The following is an 18,600-nucleotide window of genomic DNA, read 5'->3' as shown; positions in this document are numbered from 1 at the left end:
AGCACTTGAGGAAGAATACAGTAAATAGGTTCAGGCAATGGAAGGGACAAACTCAAGCTGGATAGCCTAGAACAAACTGAGACAGCAAATAGAAAGCAAGCAAATGTGAATTACAAACCACAAAGCCAATGATAAGCAATGGGCGGATTACATTCCCAAGGAAGCATTCCAAATGTCACCAAGATGTTGAAGGCAAACCAGAGAGCTGCACTGTCTGGTAGGCTTTGACCTAAAAAAGAAAGTAATGAGGAGAAATACAAATATTTCTCCTCTTTATGCCTGGGTCTGAGAGTCGTAGCATTTTGACTCATTCCCATGTTTACTGTCCCTTTTAAATTTGGGAATGCGCCAGAATCCATGGTTGTATGCGTAGGAACGTCCACCCTCCACCCATGGAATGCTACCCTGCAGCAGGGTAACGCAAGGCAGAAAAATGCGCGGCCTTGCGTTATGTTGGATTTACTAAACCACGTAGCCATGCAAGGTGGCTTTGCATGGCATAGTAAATCCCAGTTACAGGCTGGCATTGCCTTGCCTGACGCAAGGGCAAAGCAAGCCCTTGGTAAATGTGGCCCTCACTTCTTTAGTGTGCTGGGCCTCTGCAGGTGACTCTTGCAAAACCTATAGAGTAATGTGGGCTTCTGCAAGACGAAGCTGTGTGGTTAGTGCTGCGGTTCCAAAAGGACCACCTCTCTCAATACTACTGAAATTCCCTTAAGAATTGGGCCTTTAGGAGGGGGCTATTTCTCTTGTACCCCTGTAATTGTAAATGGTATTTATATTGCACTTACTACCCTTGACGAAGCGTTGAAGCGCTTTGCTGCCTTTGAATAGTAACATTCTAGAAAGGAGGCCTGGCTCTGATACCTTGTGATTGCCTTCAGTATGGACTCTAGAAGGGGACTCTGGATGCTTGGATTTCTTTTATTGGACATTCTTGGTTTATTTCCCTGCCAGCATCTTCATCCACTTGCCACAACTACTGAGCGTCGATTCCAAGCTCTACGGAGATGATTCTGCATCTTCAAACTCTTGCCTTGGGCCCTTCTTGATATTCTGCAGCCACCTTGTTACTGCAATCACCTTGTAGTCCATTTTCTTTTGCACAGGTGTAGTCGGCTTCAGCCAACTGCCGGGCGTCAAGAGATTAAGAGATTAAGTATAGAGTGGTGGTGCACAAATGCCTTACTGAACACTGTTTGTGAACAGTGGCTCGGTCCCCTAAGTGACGCTACCTGCCATCGTTACTGAGCGGGCGGACGCATGAGCCCTAACATGCCTATATATGTTTCTAGTCTTTCTGCCTGTCGAGCTGGGGCAAAGACCCCCAAAAAATGCTTTCCCCACATATTTGAACACTAGAATTAAAATAGAAAATCATCCTGCCACACAATAGTTGGGGTATTTCTATGCCTCCCCTCCACTTTTCAGGGGAAGCATAGAAATGATGCTACTTCCGGGAGAAGCAGACATATAAATGGCGAGGACACTTCCGGTCAAGCTCACCTAGGCCACGTGCAGCATGATCAACACAGGCTAGTGTGTCCTCTGACCAGCTATATTTGTCTTCCCTTTTTACAGAGTGGTCTGCGGCTGCCTGTGCTGCGCATACCTTTTCTGCCACCGCAACCTGCTGCTCTTCCTGGAGAACACCGCATCCATTAAGAAGTTTCTGACCAACAAGTGAGTCTGTTCGCTTTTTTCTCCTGTTGAGCAACTGTGGTATTGTTGTTATGTTGGACATCTCTGTGTTCATTTTTTAGGTAGAGCCTGGAACCATGCTGTATTGGCTTGTGTCATTGTCCTTCATAAATACTAGCTTCTGATTTGTTATTAGGCTTGTTAGTCCCTCCTTAGTACCGCCTTTTCTTCATTTGTAACCTCCCATGAGGACTGGCCCTTTTACTTTGGTTGTTACACTGTACGTCTTCTTTAGTCTGTAAGCACTATTTTCTTTAATGAGTTGCTGCAGAAGGGTCTCTCGTGCGCAGCTGTGATCATCAGCTTGTTTATTTAACTCGTAGAAAACAGGGAGCTCTTCGGGGGCCATGGGAGACAGAAGGGGGCAGCTCAGCGATGCCTTCAAGCATTTGGAATGCAATAGGTCTCGCATTTGCGAGATTCTAAGCTATCGGCATTTTATTTATGTTTTAAAAACCAACACATAAATAAAAGGCATTGTCATTTACAATGCCAATAGCTCAAACTTGTGTAAATGAGTGACCTATTGCTTTGCAGATGCTTGTTAATAGTCTATAGTTGAAGAACGGGGAGAGTGCGCCATATTTTAAAAAATAATAATTTTCTCAAATATATTTTTTCAGTCTTTTGCATCCTTGTGGATTACTAAAATCTATAGTGAAGTGAAATTTGCATTTATAGAGCATGTTGAACCCACGGTTATCTAGGCGCTAGACTGAAGAGGCAAAGCCCACCAACAGCAACAGTGCATGAAGAATTAAGATTAAAATTGCCAGTTTTTCAAAGATTTTTTGAACTTGATAAATATGTCAAGCTTAGCAATGTGAACAGGCAAAGTGTTCCATAACCTGGCAGCAGCCATGGAGATAGACCGGCCTACCCATCTAACTTTGCGAAACCGGAGGATGGTCACTTTTCTACCTGAAGAGGATCTGGGAGTCCTGTCTGGCACATACTAGTTAAAAAGAGCAGAAAGATATCTTGGAACCCCCAGCAGCCAATCATCTAAGGGGTGACAGATTCAGTGTTCTGTTTATACGACAAAGCCTGCATTGGAAGGTGGGCTAAGGGTTCCCCCATAAGATACTGCCAGTAATCCGCAACCATGCAGACACAGGCAGCTGTCATCTGTCCATGGTGCCGCCCATCCCTCTGTGTCATATGATGTCATGTATGTCTTTCTTTCGACGTGTGTGCCTTACATGCATATTTATACATCCACATTCTTAGCATAGTATCTTTTTTTTATTCTACAAGCTTTTATCGTTATTATACAAATAATCGCTTCTGTCAAATCTCTGAAAGGATGGGCCTCCTGTGTGCTGGGTCAGTCCCTCTGGAACTTCCCTCCAGGAAACCTGACCCCATAAACCGATCCCCTTGACTGTGCTCGTTTGTCTCATAATGTTTCCGAATATTTCTAATGTTTCCACTGATGTGAGGGCCATGCCTTGGATATCTTCTCCCAACCCCAGTGATTTTACCTCCATGTGGGGCCTCGTGAATTCAGGCGCTGGGTAGACTCCCTGGGTTTGGTGCTGAAGAGGTCAGTAAAAGTGATACAGATCTGTCCTGACAACGGAAATCGAAATGATCTCAAATGTGTCCGAGGTTTCTATCCACAGAGAGGAACTCACGTGTGTTGGTGTTTGTATCCACAGCAAAATCTTGTACGCTGGCTTTGTTGCACTCGTTCTGTCCAGTATCACCTTCCCACACGGCCTTGGGCAGTACATCGCATCTCGGGTAAGCAGAGACCACGTTCTTTGTCCATTTTATTCAATTTTTACCTGTGCTCAAAATGTCTCCACATTTCCTGCAATTCTTTGATCTCCACTTCATGAGTTGCAGCTGCCTAAAATGTATTGTTTCTATCGTGGAATCAACATTGTTTCCCACAACCATTACAACTATATCTCATCTCCAGGCAAGAGGCTCTAAAACAATGTATACAGGCATGCCTTTGCAGTAAGCACCGTTAACTACTTTTATTATTATTTTCATTTTTTAAGTCAAGTAGAAAAAGCAATGGAAACAAAAGGAAAATTGAAGCTAAAATATTATTTCTGGTTGACGTTATTAAAACTAAAAAACCAGGTCGAAAGGCATGAAATAGGATGGGTGCAGAAAGGCAGCAATACTAAACAAGCATTGACAAACCCAATGGGTCGCGCCTTTTAAACGCAATGTAGAGCTGTTGGCTTTGCTAATGTTTTTTGCTGATGGTGGATTGTCGGTAAAAAGAAAAAATGCTTATTTGCTGATGCTGAGCAACATTGGCCCAAAAAAATAAAATTAAATTAAAAACATGGTTATGTGTATGAACGCACATGCCATCCCACGTGAGTGCGCATGCGGCATGAGGCAGTCGCCATTTTATTTTCCGTTCAGAGATAAAGGGCACCTATTATGGATTGATAAATACGGAAATGAAGAAAGTATGCAGGAAGGCATGCGTTAAGAAAGGAGCAGGCCTGCAGCCATTGGAGCTGCGGGGCCCTCAAACCATTCTTATGTTTAAAAAGAATGTACCTGTGAGGGACAGGGGAGCCATCGAGAAGCAGGTGAGCTATGGGGAGGAAGTCAATGCTGTCCAGTGGCTGAGGTAGCAGGGAAGCTGTAGGATCAACTCAGGAGTGGGCCCTTGGGCTCTTTTTTATTGTTGTATACGCTACAAGAAGCAACAATGAATAGCTGGAAGAGGTGGAGAACAACACGGAGAGTGTGAGAGGGAAAATGAAGAGAGAAAGGACCACATGAGGAGAGAGCAAGAAAGCACACGCACTTGCATTGAGTGCTAGAAGAAGACGAAAAAATGTAGATCCCTGAGTGCAAGCAGTGAAAGACACAAGCTCGAAAAGAAGAAATGCTCCAGAGGCAGGAAAAGCAAAGAACAGGGAGGAAGGTCAGCAAATAAGAAGCAGGAAAATGAGATAGGCAAAAAGCCGCCCAGTCAGGAGCAAGTGGCTGACCCAAAGCCCACAACAGTCTACTCTAAGTATAGATAGAGCACACTTTCTCCAGCACTGGTTCTTTCACAGGCTTAAAATCATTCCCCGTCATCAGGCTGGGAATCCCTGGTAATCTTGAATAGTAGTAAACAGTGTTAAAATGGCCAAACTCCTCAGAAATTGTGTATGTTTAGTAGCACATCCACATCATTTGAAATAAACCTAACTTCAGTCAATGAGGTAGAATTGATAGCTCTCTTACTGCCTGTAGAGGCCACCATAGCATAGATGTTTACTACAAATGATGTGTGAGAGAGTCCCCAAGTACAGGTTTGCTCCTACCTCTTCTGCTACCTTTTCTGGTCAACCCTAGGACTCAACCTGTGCTACCTTCAATGTTCAGACAATTGTAACTTGTTTTTAGGATAAATCCTTTCGGAATAATCTCAGGTTTCTGGGCCAGGGAGACCTTTCCTCTCTCACCAATTGTCATCATGATTGACAGAGAAAAAAAATCTATTTTCAAATCCTGCTCTACCTGTGCACAAAAAGATCTTTACTGATGGCCAAATGAACAATGCATGTGTTGCCTTTATCCAAAGCACAAGCCTTCACACTGTGACATTTGTAGGACATTTCCTCGTAAGACTCGGAAGAATGGGAAGAGAAGGCTTACACTATTTGTCTTGGAGAAGAAGATAAATACCCTTTAAAGAAGGATGCCCCCTCATCTGGGGATGATACTGTAAAAAGTGCTTCAGCAAGTATTTCCATGAAGACATCGCAAAAAAAGTAAACATGTTGAGTTTCCAGATCTGTATTTGTTCTCTAAAGCACCTGCAGCCACCTCCTCACAAGAAAAAAACGGAGTTTCCTCTGAAAAACAGTTCAGGAAGGACGAACACCAACCTCTGGAAAAAAAAGAGCATGGAAATCCAAATTCTGATGATGTCCTGGCTCTCCTGGGGACATCACTGGTGACTTTTAAGTCAGCCTTATCAGTGATGACAAGACCATTGTCATTAGTTGCATTCCCATTGTTACCCATGGGACAAGCCGCTTCGATGACTGTGAAGAGCTCATGGTCGACAATGATGCCGTCAACAATGACAGCACCATTGATGGCGATACCATAGTTGACGATTACACCTTTGACAACCACTCCAAAGATGACCTTCCTGCTGCTGTGGATGACAATGCCATCTACAACACCATCAAAATAGCATGTCAACGGGATGCTGTCGACAACAACTTCATCCACTATGGGCTTTCCTACAGCCACTTTTTTTACCATCAAGGTGACAACAAACTTGCCCATCCGGATTCTGGAATCTGAACTTGAGGCAGATCTCAGCGACCAAGACACCGCTGAGACTGCCTACAGTCCTACACAACTGGATGTGCAGTATCTCCCTGAGTTTGAGGAAGACCTAGATGAAAAGGAAACTTATCGGGGTATGATTAATAGCCACTGTCCTCAGTGGCGTAAGAAAATGTTAGTGGGCTCCCCTGCAAATTATGATGAAGGGGCACCTCACACTACCATCAGTAGAGGCTGATGGGGCCCCCTCCAGTGATGGGTAAGCCTGGGGGCCCCCGCACTATGCTGGCTGCGGGGGCCTTTGTAACACCCCTGAGTGACCTTCTTAGCTGACAACCTTCTTCGCTCATATGGTCCTCCTCATTACGGTAGAGACCCAGAAGTCTTGTAGGTGTCTAATGCATTTCTGTCTTCAAGTCCTAGGGACATGGGGGTGAAGTCTCATCAGATTCTATGTATTTGGATTTGAAAGCTGAAGAAGTTAAACTCCCACAGGGAGATGGCAGAGATAATGATGAATGAGTTAAATCATACCCAAACAGGGGTACAAATCACCGACCCAAGCAGATTCAACCCCTGGACAACATAGCCCGGTTTCGAGCATTGATGTAGAGAGCTGCCAAATATACAATTTACCAAAGACATAAGTGAAGCAGCAATACTTTCTTTGTGACTTTAAAGAACAGCCGTGCAAGACCACACACTCCATACCCAAACTGGACTTGGTCTGGGCAGTAGGCATGGGATTGATGAAAACCCTAGCTATGGTTCCAGCAGTGACACCACGACTGGAGAAAAAGTACAGGGCCCCAGATTTTTCCTCTGTCTGCTGTATGTGTCATCCAAAACCAGACTCTGTCATAACATCAGTGGCCCAACGCAGATCAATGAACCAGATCACGCCATCATCAGGACCTCTGGACATAGACAGCCAATGGATGGATAACTTGGACTGCAGGATTAGTTCAAAGGTGGCGAGCATTATTAGGCCATTACAATCGCCAGATGTGGCATAACATCCTGCCACTACTTCACCTCATCCCGGACGACAAAAAGAAACTGCAAAGGCAATTGTCATAGAAGGAGTAACAACATCTGCAGCTATCATTGAGGCCTCAATCGACATGTCCTATGCAGGATTCTGCCAGCTGGCAGGTGCAGCTGTTTTGAGAAGGAAGGGATGGCTGAGATCTACAGCTTTCCATCCAGAGGTCCAAGCAAAGATCCTCAATACATCATTTGACGGATTCACTCTGTTTGGAAACAATGTGGACGATGCCCTACAAAACATTAGGACAGACAAGGCGGGCAAAATCCATAGGAGTACTGCAGTATTGATGTCCCAATGCAGAAACTTTTCAGGCACCAATCATTTAACCCCCATGACAAACCAAATATGACCAGGGTTATACACCTAACCGAAACCAAAGACAAGGGTAAGGCAGAGCGCACGGACAGAAAAGGAACACCTCTCGGTCGCTCTCCAACAGCACCAGAAGAGAACTTGATTCTCCGTAGCTGCCCACCTAACAACCCAATCTCAGGACGTGAGGGGCAAAATGTACCCTTTGCCCCCTCATGGGAGTCCATAACATCAGACTGCAGATAGTACACTTAGGACATACATTGGAATTTGTATAGAAACCACCTGTCTGCCCGCGCAAGAAGGAAAATCGCCTTCGCTTGAGAGTGCTACGAAAGGAAATTATGCTCCTCAAGAGAGCGATAGAGATGGTCCTAAAATCCCAGAAAAACAGAGATTTTATTCCAGATTCTCTTTGATAGAGAAGAAAAGAGGACCATTGAGACCGATTCTAGACTACAGAGGTCTGAAGAAGTTCATGAAAAAGCAGTCTTTGCATAATTATGCTCCAAGAAGTACTCCTGATGACCCAGGGGGGAGATTACCTAAACTCTCTGGATCTTCAAGATGCATATTTCCACATCCCTATACATCGAAAGCACAGGAAATACCTCCGCTATTCAGTGTCGAGTGCTTCTAACTATTCTCGGTTTATCATCAAAATTTTATTTCTCTGTAAAAGTACTGGCATTATACTCAAAAGTACAGAATACAGTCGTATTTGTAGAAGAAGGCAGCCTGCTCCTGTCCTACAATTGTCGTTAAGAGCAGTGTTTCACAGTAAAAATGTTGGCTTTTTATGGCTGGGTGCTGAAACAAAGATGAAGCACATTCACGCTCCCAAACTCTGTGTAGAAGAATTACCCATCATATACTAAGTTGTAAGCCGCTGATTATTGTAAAATTGTGGGGACCTGGTGAAACATATGGCTGAAAGAAGGGACCCAGATGTTCACAGGATGTCACAGAATGTAAGAAGCAAATATCCAGAATGAGACAGAGTTACATTCTGCAAAGAGGGGCCTCATTATTCATCCCTGATATGTGAGTGCCCGAGCGGGTTTCACATCGCTGTCCTCTGTCCGGTAACCGACTCAGAAGGTCAGGTGTGTTACGAGAGAGTTGTTCTGTAATGACCCAGTGAAAACCATCCTCAGTGTTTCCTGCTTCCAAAGAATGGTTAGTCGTTCTAGTTGATAGTTTTTTACATCTGATAGTGCTTTTGTGTTCACAGATACGTGCGCGACCCTTGGTGGTCATTCCGATATACTTGAGCCTCCATGGACAGGTGATCATGTGTATTACAGTACTTGAGTTCCATACGTCTCCACAGGGTCCCCATGCCAAAGTCACTGGTTTTGGTTGGTGTAGAAAGATAGCGTGTACCGCACTTGCCTCAGGGGACGCTGCTGTTAGTGGTGGTAAATCCCATGAGGTGGAAGACTGTTTGCAGTGGGCACTCTTTTGGGTATGGCGTGTACCAAGTGGCTACAGAGTTCTCTGCGAACTAAAAACATGGGTTTTTCTAGGAATAACTGACAGAGTTTAGGATATGCCAGCATTTATTGACAGTGTATTTGACGAAATGAGTCAGTGTAGTTTACGTGGTAACACAAGTAAGTCTGTCCAGTTCCAGTTTTATATGGTTCTAAAGTAAGGCATCTCGGTTTTTATTGGAATCTCTTGTTTGTGCCCCTTTTATGAGCCCCTGTTGATAATCCCTATTTTAGATCTTCCTTGTTCATGTATCTGCATGTTTCTCAAAGTCCTCTCATTTGGGAGAGTTTCCCCAGAGTGTAAGAAATTGACCAAAGGGTACATTCTCTCTGGGCATCTTTGGTGTAAATTGTCAAATAGCAACAGATGATTCTGTCTGTAGGTTTACTAAAAACGCCCATGCTTAATGTACCTGCATGAAGAGTGATGCGTAGATCCAAAAATGTCAAGTCTGAATTTTTCGGTGAATGAGTACATTTCAGAACAGGGATTTAAGTATTTAGCCACTGGATGAGTTTAAGAGCAATGTCTATTTTTCCATTTCAAATAATCAGGAAGTCATCAATATATGTTTTCCACACACATATCTGGTCTCTGAAAAGGTTGGAGTTAGTAAAGATGTGTTCTTCCTCAAGTATATGTACATAAAGACTCAGCACTCTGGGAATAAAGATAGTACCCATCAAAGTACTATGTGTTTGGAGGTATAAGGTGTCCTCAACCTGGAAATAATTGCGTGTGAGGGCCAGTCACATTAATTCAATGATAAAATGAGGAGGTGATATATATTCCCAGTTCCGGGAACATAATAGTTCTTCTGTGATGCTCAGGGTCTTACTTCCCGCGTTTGCTCATACTCAGCCTCGTTCTCAAACCCCACAGGGAGTTCTACTTGGGGACTGAAAGGCAAGTCCTTCAGAAGTTGTAATCCCTTAGTATCTCTAAGGTAGGTAGAGGTGGCCTGCACTATTGGTTTCCCCACCTTTATCGAAGGGGTTTATGATGATTATGTCATTCCGTTTAAGCTTCCTCAGAGACTCAAGTTCCTTATTGGTGATGTTGATGAAGCTTTATATGTTGTTGATGTCCAGGGCGTCTTTGTCCTTTATCACTGCCTGGTCAAAGGCTATGATTTCTGGAATGGTTTGAAGAGTCGGGACTAATGTGGACCTTTTACACAGCCCAGTGTTCTTTTATATCATCCTCCTGTTCAGAAAAGTGTGCTTTCAGTTGTATCTTCCTAATAAACTCTGCCAATTCATAGCTTCCCATGAATTTGTCAGATGTTGGTGTGGGCACAAGACCGTCTGGGTCTGCCTCGTTTAGGATGTTGTTTTCTTCTGCAGAGCTTATGGGGTTCAATCCTAATAAACGTCTACAGCTTATTGCTGCTCGAATCTAGGCATCGCGAAGGAGGAGAGAGATTCCCATCGGCTATACCAGCCTCCTTACCTATAGTGTGTCACATAAAGAGGTCACCCGCCACTGTGCCGAGTTTCTATAGATTTTTCCGAAGCTTATGACCATTTACAAAGAGACAGACTGTGGACTAAATTGTTAATCGTGTGGCGCGTGAATGATCACTATCAGATTAATATTCATTCTGGAGTAAGACCCAGATGTGTTAAGTTCCTTATCGATTTACTGACTTTACAAACAATATCCTTTCCTATTTGATATCAATAATTACCAGTCCACCATGACATGGGTCGACAAGAAGACAAGCCCTGTTTTATGCGAATGATCTTTTACTGGTGGACCACTCAGCCTTTGGACTTCAAGACCTTTGTATCTATGTGAAAGGAACTCAGCTAGGAATGAATACTGCTAACATTAACCTTTGGTGTATCAAAGATATAAGGGTGCTTCGGACCTTGTTGGTTTTTCAATAACTTAAAGCAATGTTGGAATATATATCATGACATAGTCTTCAATCTGAAGTTATCATGGACGCCTTTCTTAAAAACTTACTCCTGTGAAAAATTGAGCGCATTGTCTTTAGCGAGCTTGCATAGATTTCAGAGAAGAGGCGGTGTCCGCATTAGAGTACAGAAAGCAAAGATACAAGGTTTTCTATGCCCCGTTAAACTAATGTGGAGGCCCTCCAATGGTGTAGTCTCTTAAATTTACACCAGGGGAAAGCAATAGAAGCAGTTGGGTTAGAACTGAAAATGGTTTCCATTCATGCACAAATTGTTCAATCAATGTTTCTCTGTGTTTTGGCTTACCATGACCACCTGTAGGAACAGCAGCCAAACGGAGGAGCACAGAACTCTATTGCATTCAGGCACATACATGTGGCCAATATAAGCCATTCTGTGGTCATCTGATAGAGCTCTTAGGCTTGACATCATCTTCTGCTTATATTGTATGACCAGACCAGCAGTCATGATATGTATTAATCTTCTAAAAATCGCATGGGCTGCATGTCTCCCTTCTTAATGACACAGACTCTCCCTCTTAATATGTATGACCATTTTCAACTTCTGGCACATCAGAAAATGAAGACTTTTCATCTTTTTCCAACTTTAAAAAGTAGAATATATGGTGAATGCCTGCCAGCACTAAGTAATCTCGAGGGTTCTCGTCAGGGGTTTTACACTGTGAACTCTGACAAAACAACGCGGGCAATTTACAGGGCTTTACATTAGCAATGACCTACTTACACCGGTCTCGAACTTAAGAGAGGCTACAGAGACCTGGGGGCATATCAGCAACAACCGGCGATAATTATCGCTAAGCGTACTTAGCGCTAGGATAATTATCACCGGCTAGCGTGAATTTTTATCGCTGAGATAGCGTGCTAATAGCAACGCTTATCTCAAAAGCGATAAAAATTCTAGCGCTAACTGCCAAACGTGAGATTATCGCTGGAAACCCAGCGATAGTCCCACAAAGTTTGGCGATAGCTTGCTGATAGGGCCTCACCTACTTAGCCATGATATCCACCTTCCATAGGATATCATGGCTAAGTCAGTTTCAAAGCAGGCGTAAGGAAAGTAGCGATAACAGAGGTTATCGCTACTTTTCTTGTCGCTATGCTGCTCCCATTTTCCTGGGGAGGAACGCCCACTTTGCATCTCATTAGAGATGCAAAGATGGGTGTTAGAAATTCAGGCGCAAGGCAAGGTTTCACGCGATAGCGTGGCCTTGCTAATTAGGCGATAAAATTATCGCTGCTTTTCGGCCGAAAACGGCCGCAAAAGTGGCAAAAATTTTATATCGCCGCCTTGTAGATATGCCCCCTGGTTTTTATTGTGTACATTTGTAGTCAGTACTTAATTGTGTGTAAATTAAAGTATTTTCTATTTAAGAGTGAAAATGCTGGCAGGTGTAATGGAGTCCTGAGTTTCCAACCCACCCCACACCCCTGAGTGAGCCTTGCCCTGTTCTCCCTCACTCCCTGGCGGTCTGATGACAAAGGGGCAACGTGTAAGGAGCACTTTAGCTCTAGTGTTTAGATTGGAGCATAGTTTCTATTCCTAATCGTAATTTGGGAGGGGGTGCGGACGAAAAACGAAATCCAGTGAAGGCTCTAATAATCCACATTTGTGAAGCGCGGACAATCACCCGTAAGGGTCTCTAGGCGCTGGGGGCCGTAGGGAAGATTAAGCAAGCTATTGCCCAGAGTCACATGGTGCTGCGCTGATCTGACGCCGGCTCCGGGGATCGAACCGTGAGCCCCAGATTCCGGAGTCAGTCGCCCTGGCCACGGCGCCACACCTCTTCCCTGATAGCTAGACCCATACATAACTAAAATAAGAGTATTTTTGAGAAAGGGAAGTTTCTCTTTATAAAAGTGCTTCTGAAACCCACAAATGGATGGTGCTATTCAACATTTGTTAGTTTAATGATGAGACCCATGATGGACAATTAGCATTACATGAACATTGTCTTTCACCGCAATGGGCAGCAATATGTTCTTCTCTGCTTCGCGTGGGGATGTGACTCTCTCTTTTCCTACTCTTAGCTTTCCATGAAGGAGCATTTGGAGACATTTTTCAACAACGTGACCTGGGGTATTGAAGAGCTATCGGTGACAAACAGCACCAGGCAACCTCCCAACCCTACATACAACGATACCTGGCTGCAGTGGACCCATCCAGGCCTCTCCAGCCTGGAGATGTTGACCTTCTTTGTCGTCCTCAAGGTAGGTGCGACACTGCTGATAGCAGTAGATGTTACAACATGCTTTATTGGGCTTCCTGAGTGCATCAGTGGCAAACACCCACAAAGGTAGTGGCTCACTCTCTCCCGGCCACTGATTCTCAGTAATACGTTCTCATCTTTAACCAAACTATGCCTTCCTTCCATGGAATATTTATTTTAGCACCCTCAACTCCACTGTGCATAGAAATGCTGCACAGCACTGTATCAGGGGAGCATTTAGGTGTGGAATCAGGAGTGGTCCTTGACCATGAAGAAAATATGATTTATCCACACATTTAGAGGCAGAGGCAGTACATTGCATTCCCTTCAAAATGTTTATTAGTTTCACATGCTGGTCAGGGTTCCCACATTCCCACAGTATAAAATCCAGAAAGTTAAGGTACGCTCTGGATTGAGGGGACAACATCTTGGACTTAGTTCCTTGATCAGGCCCAGTGGCAAGCTTCTTAATGAATTTCCGACATCCAAATAACAAATGGCAAGCGGACGAAGATGCCGACATTCCAAACTCCCTAAATAGACTGTAAGAGGGCATGGAACAATGATCATGTAACTCACCTTATTTACATAAAATATTCATGTAAGAAGATCCGTGTCGAGCAACCAAGATGGTGGTTGCATCTCACTCAGGCTCCCGTGAAAGGACAGGACCTTGGCCACTCTGGGCCCAGCAACGAATTGTAAAATCCAGCACTCTGATACAGGCCAGCACAAGATGGCACCGAAGGCTAGGCGACCACTCCGGACTGACAGCACCTGAAGCCGGAGACATCAAACAGCAGTGAAAGCTATCACAGCAGAGGTATGTACGCATGGTGGTGCTCGGACACTGTGTGGCACAAGCAAACACTGGCAGATAAAAGCAGGTCGTGGATTGGGAGTGCTGCAGGCCAGTGTGCGGTAGTGGCACATTGGGTGGCAATCGAGGAGAGGCGCTCTGGTGCGGCGGTGCCTGGGAGCATTAGCAGAAAGAGTTGAAGATGGCTTAATAGAAAATTTAGCACACAGCAGCAGGGGACATCAAGACACCCGTGAGGGAAATATCAGCATCTGGAAGAAAACTGAGGAACTTTGGGTAGGTGAAGATGGTGGCTAGTTCATGCCATAGGGAACGCATAACACCACCAAGGACAGAAAACATCTGAAGAGGAGAAAATGCATTGTGAGAAAGATATGATAGACATGGGGAGGAGGCACCAAATCCCCTGGTGTGTTGAGCTTACCACATGTAGAGGTCAAAAGTAAAGCCTGGGTTATGAACCATGGTGTGAGGGCAGTCCAGCAAAGAGCGGTAACACCATGAAGCAAAAAGAGGATAAGAGCGTGAGAGAACTCAGCTCTCTTTGGATTCCCTGTACTGAAGAGAGTTGTCTTGCATAGTAAATGTCACTAAATGCTAAAGACATCAAAAGGGCGCTGCATAAATGGAACCTAGCCTGACCAAAATAAGAGATCTAAGGAGGAAATGGAAAGAAGACCTGAAAGTGAATCTCATGAAGAGGTGACAGCATTAAGACAGGATGTGGTTCCATGCACCTCTAACTCTACTCTACACTCAGGTAGTCAAAATGTTGCTGCGATTCCCCGAGTGAAACAAGCGAGGCAAGGAGCGTGTTCCTTTGCCTTTTTGGGATCCAAATTGTGGAGCTCTTTCCGCCTAAAGCTTCATGTATGTACCTCATTCGAGAAGTTAAGAAGTCTGTTCAAAACATGGCTATTTTTATTTTCCATTCCTATGCTCCATCTGTTTGGGAAGCCCCAGTGTGGTAGCCATGCGCTTTATAAATCATTATAGAATAGAATAGAATAGAATAGAATAGAACAGCATAAACGAGGTCACCATCAAGGAAAGTACAGATGAAAAGATGTGGTGTTATAGTCTTCATAACTAACAGGCACAGGCCAACAGACAAGGCAGGGACAATTGAACAACAAAAATGTAAGTATGCTGAGAGAACATATTCCTTCAGGGCACATTGTAACAAACTGTTATGAGATGAGGGCCTAACTGTACCTTCCCAGACATTGAGGTGGACATTGCCAGAGCCTATGGCTTTCATCCTCATTGAAGTAAGCTTTCATTTGGTTTGTATGGAAAGCTGTCGAACTTAAGATGCTTCATGTTTCAGGCACGTTGTGGAGATAGGGTTTCTAGTGGAGTGGGTAGAATTAGGAACACAGACAAACCACACACAAACTAGGTTTGGGTCAGGAAACAGGAGGAAAGCAACATGGACATAGGAAATTCAAGCTTTGTATATAATGTTTGGGGAATAAATTCCCAGGCAAAAAGGGAAAGAGTGTGCTGAGGACTAGAGGAATGAAAGGCAGAAGTAGTTCTCCTACAGAAAACACACCTAAAGAGGGGTGACTCAATGAGGTTCAAGTCCAAACATTACATGACCCCAAGGACACCCGATGTACTCCCTCTTACTCAAGTATGCCATAGAACCACTAGCAATAGTCACGAGAACAGCAGCAGGAATAAGCGACATTAGTTTTGTGGTACAAACTTAAGATGTCACTCTTTGGAGATGATGTCTTAACATACATGATGGAGCCACTTGGGGCAGTTCACCTGCTGAGCTTACATCGGAAGTTTGGAGAGGTCTTTGAATATCTAATATATATGGACAACTCGGAGTTGCTGCTGACAGGGCTGAACAGGGTAACTAAACAGAGTTTGTCAACTGTCACTCTTTTCAAGAGAGTGTAAAAGAAACTCAATTACTTAGGTATATACATAAAACCCTGAGTTAGCAAGTTGAAGGAATCCACTTAAACCCCTAAGTTAAAGGCCAGCAGGACAGATCTCAAATGGAAACGCCTGTATACCTTTTGTTGTGTAGGAAAGCGGGGGTCAAAATGTCAGCGATACCTTGACTACTGTACGTGTTCAGTGCACTCCCAATCAGAATTGATAACACAATGTTCCATACAATCCAAAAGGCCTTGATGGACTTTGTAAGGCAGGAGAAACCACTATGATGGGCAACAAAATTGGTGACAGCATCTAGAAACAGGAGAGACTTAGAGTTTCTAAGTAATAAAGGACTTTTATACTGCGGCACAACTTCTAATAATAGGCGAACGGTCTTTGAAATATTCAAACAGACACTGCACTCCAATGGACAGAGCCCATTGTGGGACATGGTATGGTTGCCCAGAAGCAGTAGGCTATGATCATTGTGGTACATTCAAATATTCTGTACACCGCTAGCGATCAGGGATGTGATAGCTGTCACGAAAGAGTTAAACCTGTTTCCATCACCAATCACACCAGGCATTGGCAATTTGGACTTAAGGACAGCCCAAGAAGGGGACGGCTTCAAGGCATAGAAAGAGTAGAAATAGATGCTTTACAGGGTTTTTGTGGGCTTTTGTGGACAAGGAAGCGGCTAAAAGAGACAAAACCGCCTTTCTGAAGTTCATCACTACCTATGCATGCCTCAAGAGTTTTATCTCTGACCTGTATAAATTGCTTAGTGGCCCACAAGAACAAGAACAATAGGGTTATATGAAAAAGTGAATAAAAACATTAGGCAAGGAACTAAATTACGAGGCTTGGGGACAGTTCTGGATAGATGCAGTGACACATAGGAAATCAGTGATAAAAGCCATGGCAGGGTGGTACATGGCACCTGAAAAAATGCTCAATTTGTTCCCAGGTCTGTTGGAGGGGATGCGGGTAAATGGATCACCCCATACATGTTTGTTGGGACAGCTTTAAGGTGTAAATCTACTAGAAGAAAGTCCTGGTGGCCATAAAGGATATTATAGGATTCCCCGGGCCAAGTGTTCCATCACTGGGCCTGAAAGCAGAGCATGGAAGGAGATGACAGGAAGGGGCTTGAAACTGCTATTCCAAATGTGAGCTTGGACCAGGGTGGTACCAGGGTGTTTTTGGAAACAAACCAAGGTCCCCAGGATACACAATTGGCTTGTTAAGTTGTTTACAAAATATTTAGTAAATAAAGTAATTTCTTACAGAGCATTAGAATCCTTCCCAGGACTCAGGACTGTAAGCTCTCAAGCACATGAACGTATAGAAGAGTCTAGTAAAAGAGAGACATTTTGGCATGTGAATCTCCAGAAGATGTGACTAAAGGAGAAACGCTTCTTCGGCGCAGCGTTTTATGTACCAGGCTGACTTTCAGCAAGTGTTTTGACTACCCCAGTGTTCATTGTGCTATGTTTTACTGCTGCTTAAAATCTTGAGGGTAATGTCTTACACTGAAATCAGAAGGTGAAAGAAAAGATGAGGTCCCCATGAAAAAATCCAATACTTAGCCATTTCCCTCAAAGCAACGGCCAGGATTAAATGCAGATTATAGAATAATTTGGCCTCTAAGGCTAAAAAGTATGTATCAAGAGCAAGTTCTGAAAACACTGCAGAATCATAGTGGGGTAGGGTTTCTTTGTTGAGACTACGGAGTTATCCAGTGGTTTGCATCACAATGTGTATCCATTACAGGCACATTCTGCATCACTGTTCCTTACCCCTTGTCCCCTGTGGCGGGACTACTCCATGTGGGACAAGAAGCTTAGCTCTATGTCCATTCAGTCGTTGACCGTTCCCTGGAGGGCTCCACTCTTGCTATGGTACCTGTCCATTCAATCCCGACCACCCGCCTTGTGAGGGTATAGCTGCATGTACCCCGTTGAGCCCTCTCAGTGGCATTTGGGTGGCTCACAGCCTTGCTTTGATGATGGTTGTTTATGGTAGATGTTTTGTAGCATGAACAGTAGATATGTGGGAACAGTGCTGCAGCCCACGCCTTATATTCATAGTCTTCATGTTTGTCTCTTTGCAGTTTTTCCTGCTTCTCTTTGCGACTACCATGACTGTTCCAGCTGGGTATTTCCTGCCTGTGTTTGTATATGGTAAGAGCACGTATGAACCTTTCATCAGGATACAAGTGTTGGTGCAGGGACTCCCTCACATGCACACTGGAAGCAAGCCTGGGAGATTGATCATTTGTAATCTGTCTGCCTATTGAGTTTGAAGATCACTTCCATCTTTCTGTGCCCAGAGTACATGACTTGCATTCACATGGATGTCTGGGTAGATCTTCTGAGTTTAATATACTGCACTCCAACACACATCACTACCTCTAATTTGGGGAAGCGTAGTACAAGAATACACAATGTTTAAGGTCCATCATTTTCAGCCTATAAGTTGCATGTGTGGACAGGAGGTTTGAAGGCATGCTTTCTCTGCCTGCTTACATATGCACATGTAGAAAGTGCTGCTTAACCTAAAACTTCAAACTCTGCAGTGGATTAATTTAGTTAGAAATGTTTAACTTCAAAATATTTACTTAGAATCATTTGGTTTGAAAAACGAACGTTTTGTGAGCTTACATCATTCCACATACAAGGGAGATGTGTGGCTGACTCCAGAGCGCAGCGCTCACAGTTCGATCCCCGGCACTGGCGGTAGCTCAGCTCAGCACCATGTGACTCTAGGCAATAGATCACTTCATCTCCTTGATGCCCCCTACGCTTTGAGACCCTTAGGGGTGAGTAGTTCACACTTTACAAATGCTGGATTTATTTATTGATTCATTACCCCGGGTTGGCTGAACAAAATTGGT

General features: G+C 44.1%; 1 protein-coding gene across 2 annotated transcripts in view; it reads left to right on the top strand.

The window, feature by feature from the left end:
* Positions 1–18,600, top strand: part of LOC146782882 (chloride channel protein ClC-Kb-like) — a 260,608-nt gene that overhangs the window by 142,424 nt on the left and 99,584 nt on the right. For both annotated transcript variants that reach the window (XM_085637370.1, XM_085637369.1), the window contains exons 9-12: positions 1,582–1,683; positions 3,363–3,447; positions 12,804–12,983; positions 17,818–17,887. In XM_085637370.1, coding sequence (XP_085493496.1) covers positions 1,582–1,683; positions 3,363–3,447; positions 12,804–12,983; positions 17,818–17,887 — 437 coding nt within the window. The remainder of the gene's footprint in view (positions 1–1,581; positions 1,684–3,362; positions 3,448–12,803; positions 12,984–17,817; positions 17,888–18,600) is intronic.

The sequence above is a fragment of the Triturus cristatus genome, chromosome 12, assembly GCF_964204655.1.
Source record: "Triturus cristatus chromosome 12, aTriCri1.1, whole genome shotgun sequence".
In the NCBI taxonomy this organism is placed as follows: Eukaryota; Metazoa; Chordata; class Amphibia; order Caudata; family Salamandridae; genus Triturus; species Triturus cristatus.
This window is presented reverse-complemented; position numbering and strand designations above follow the sequence as displayed.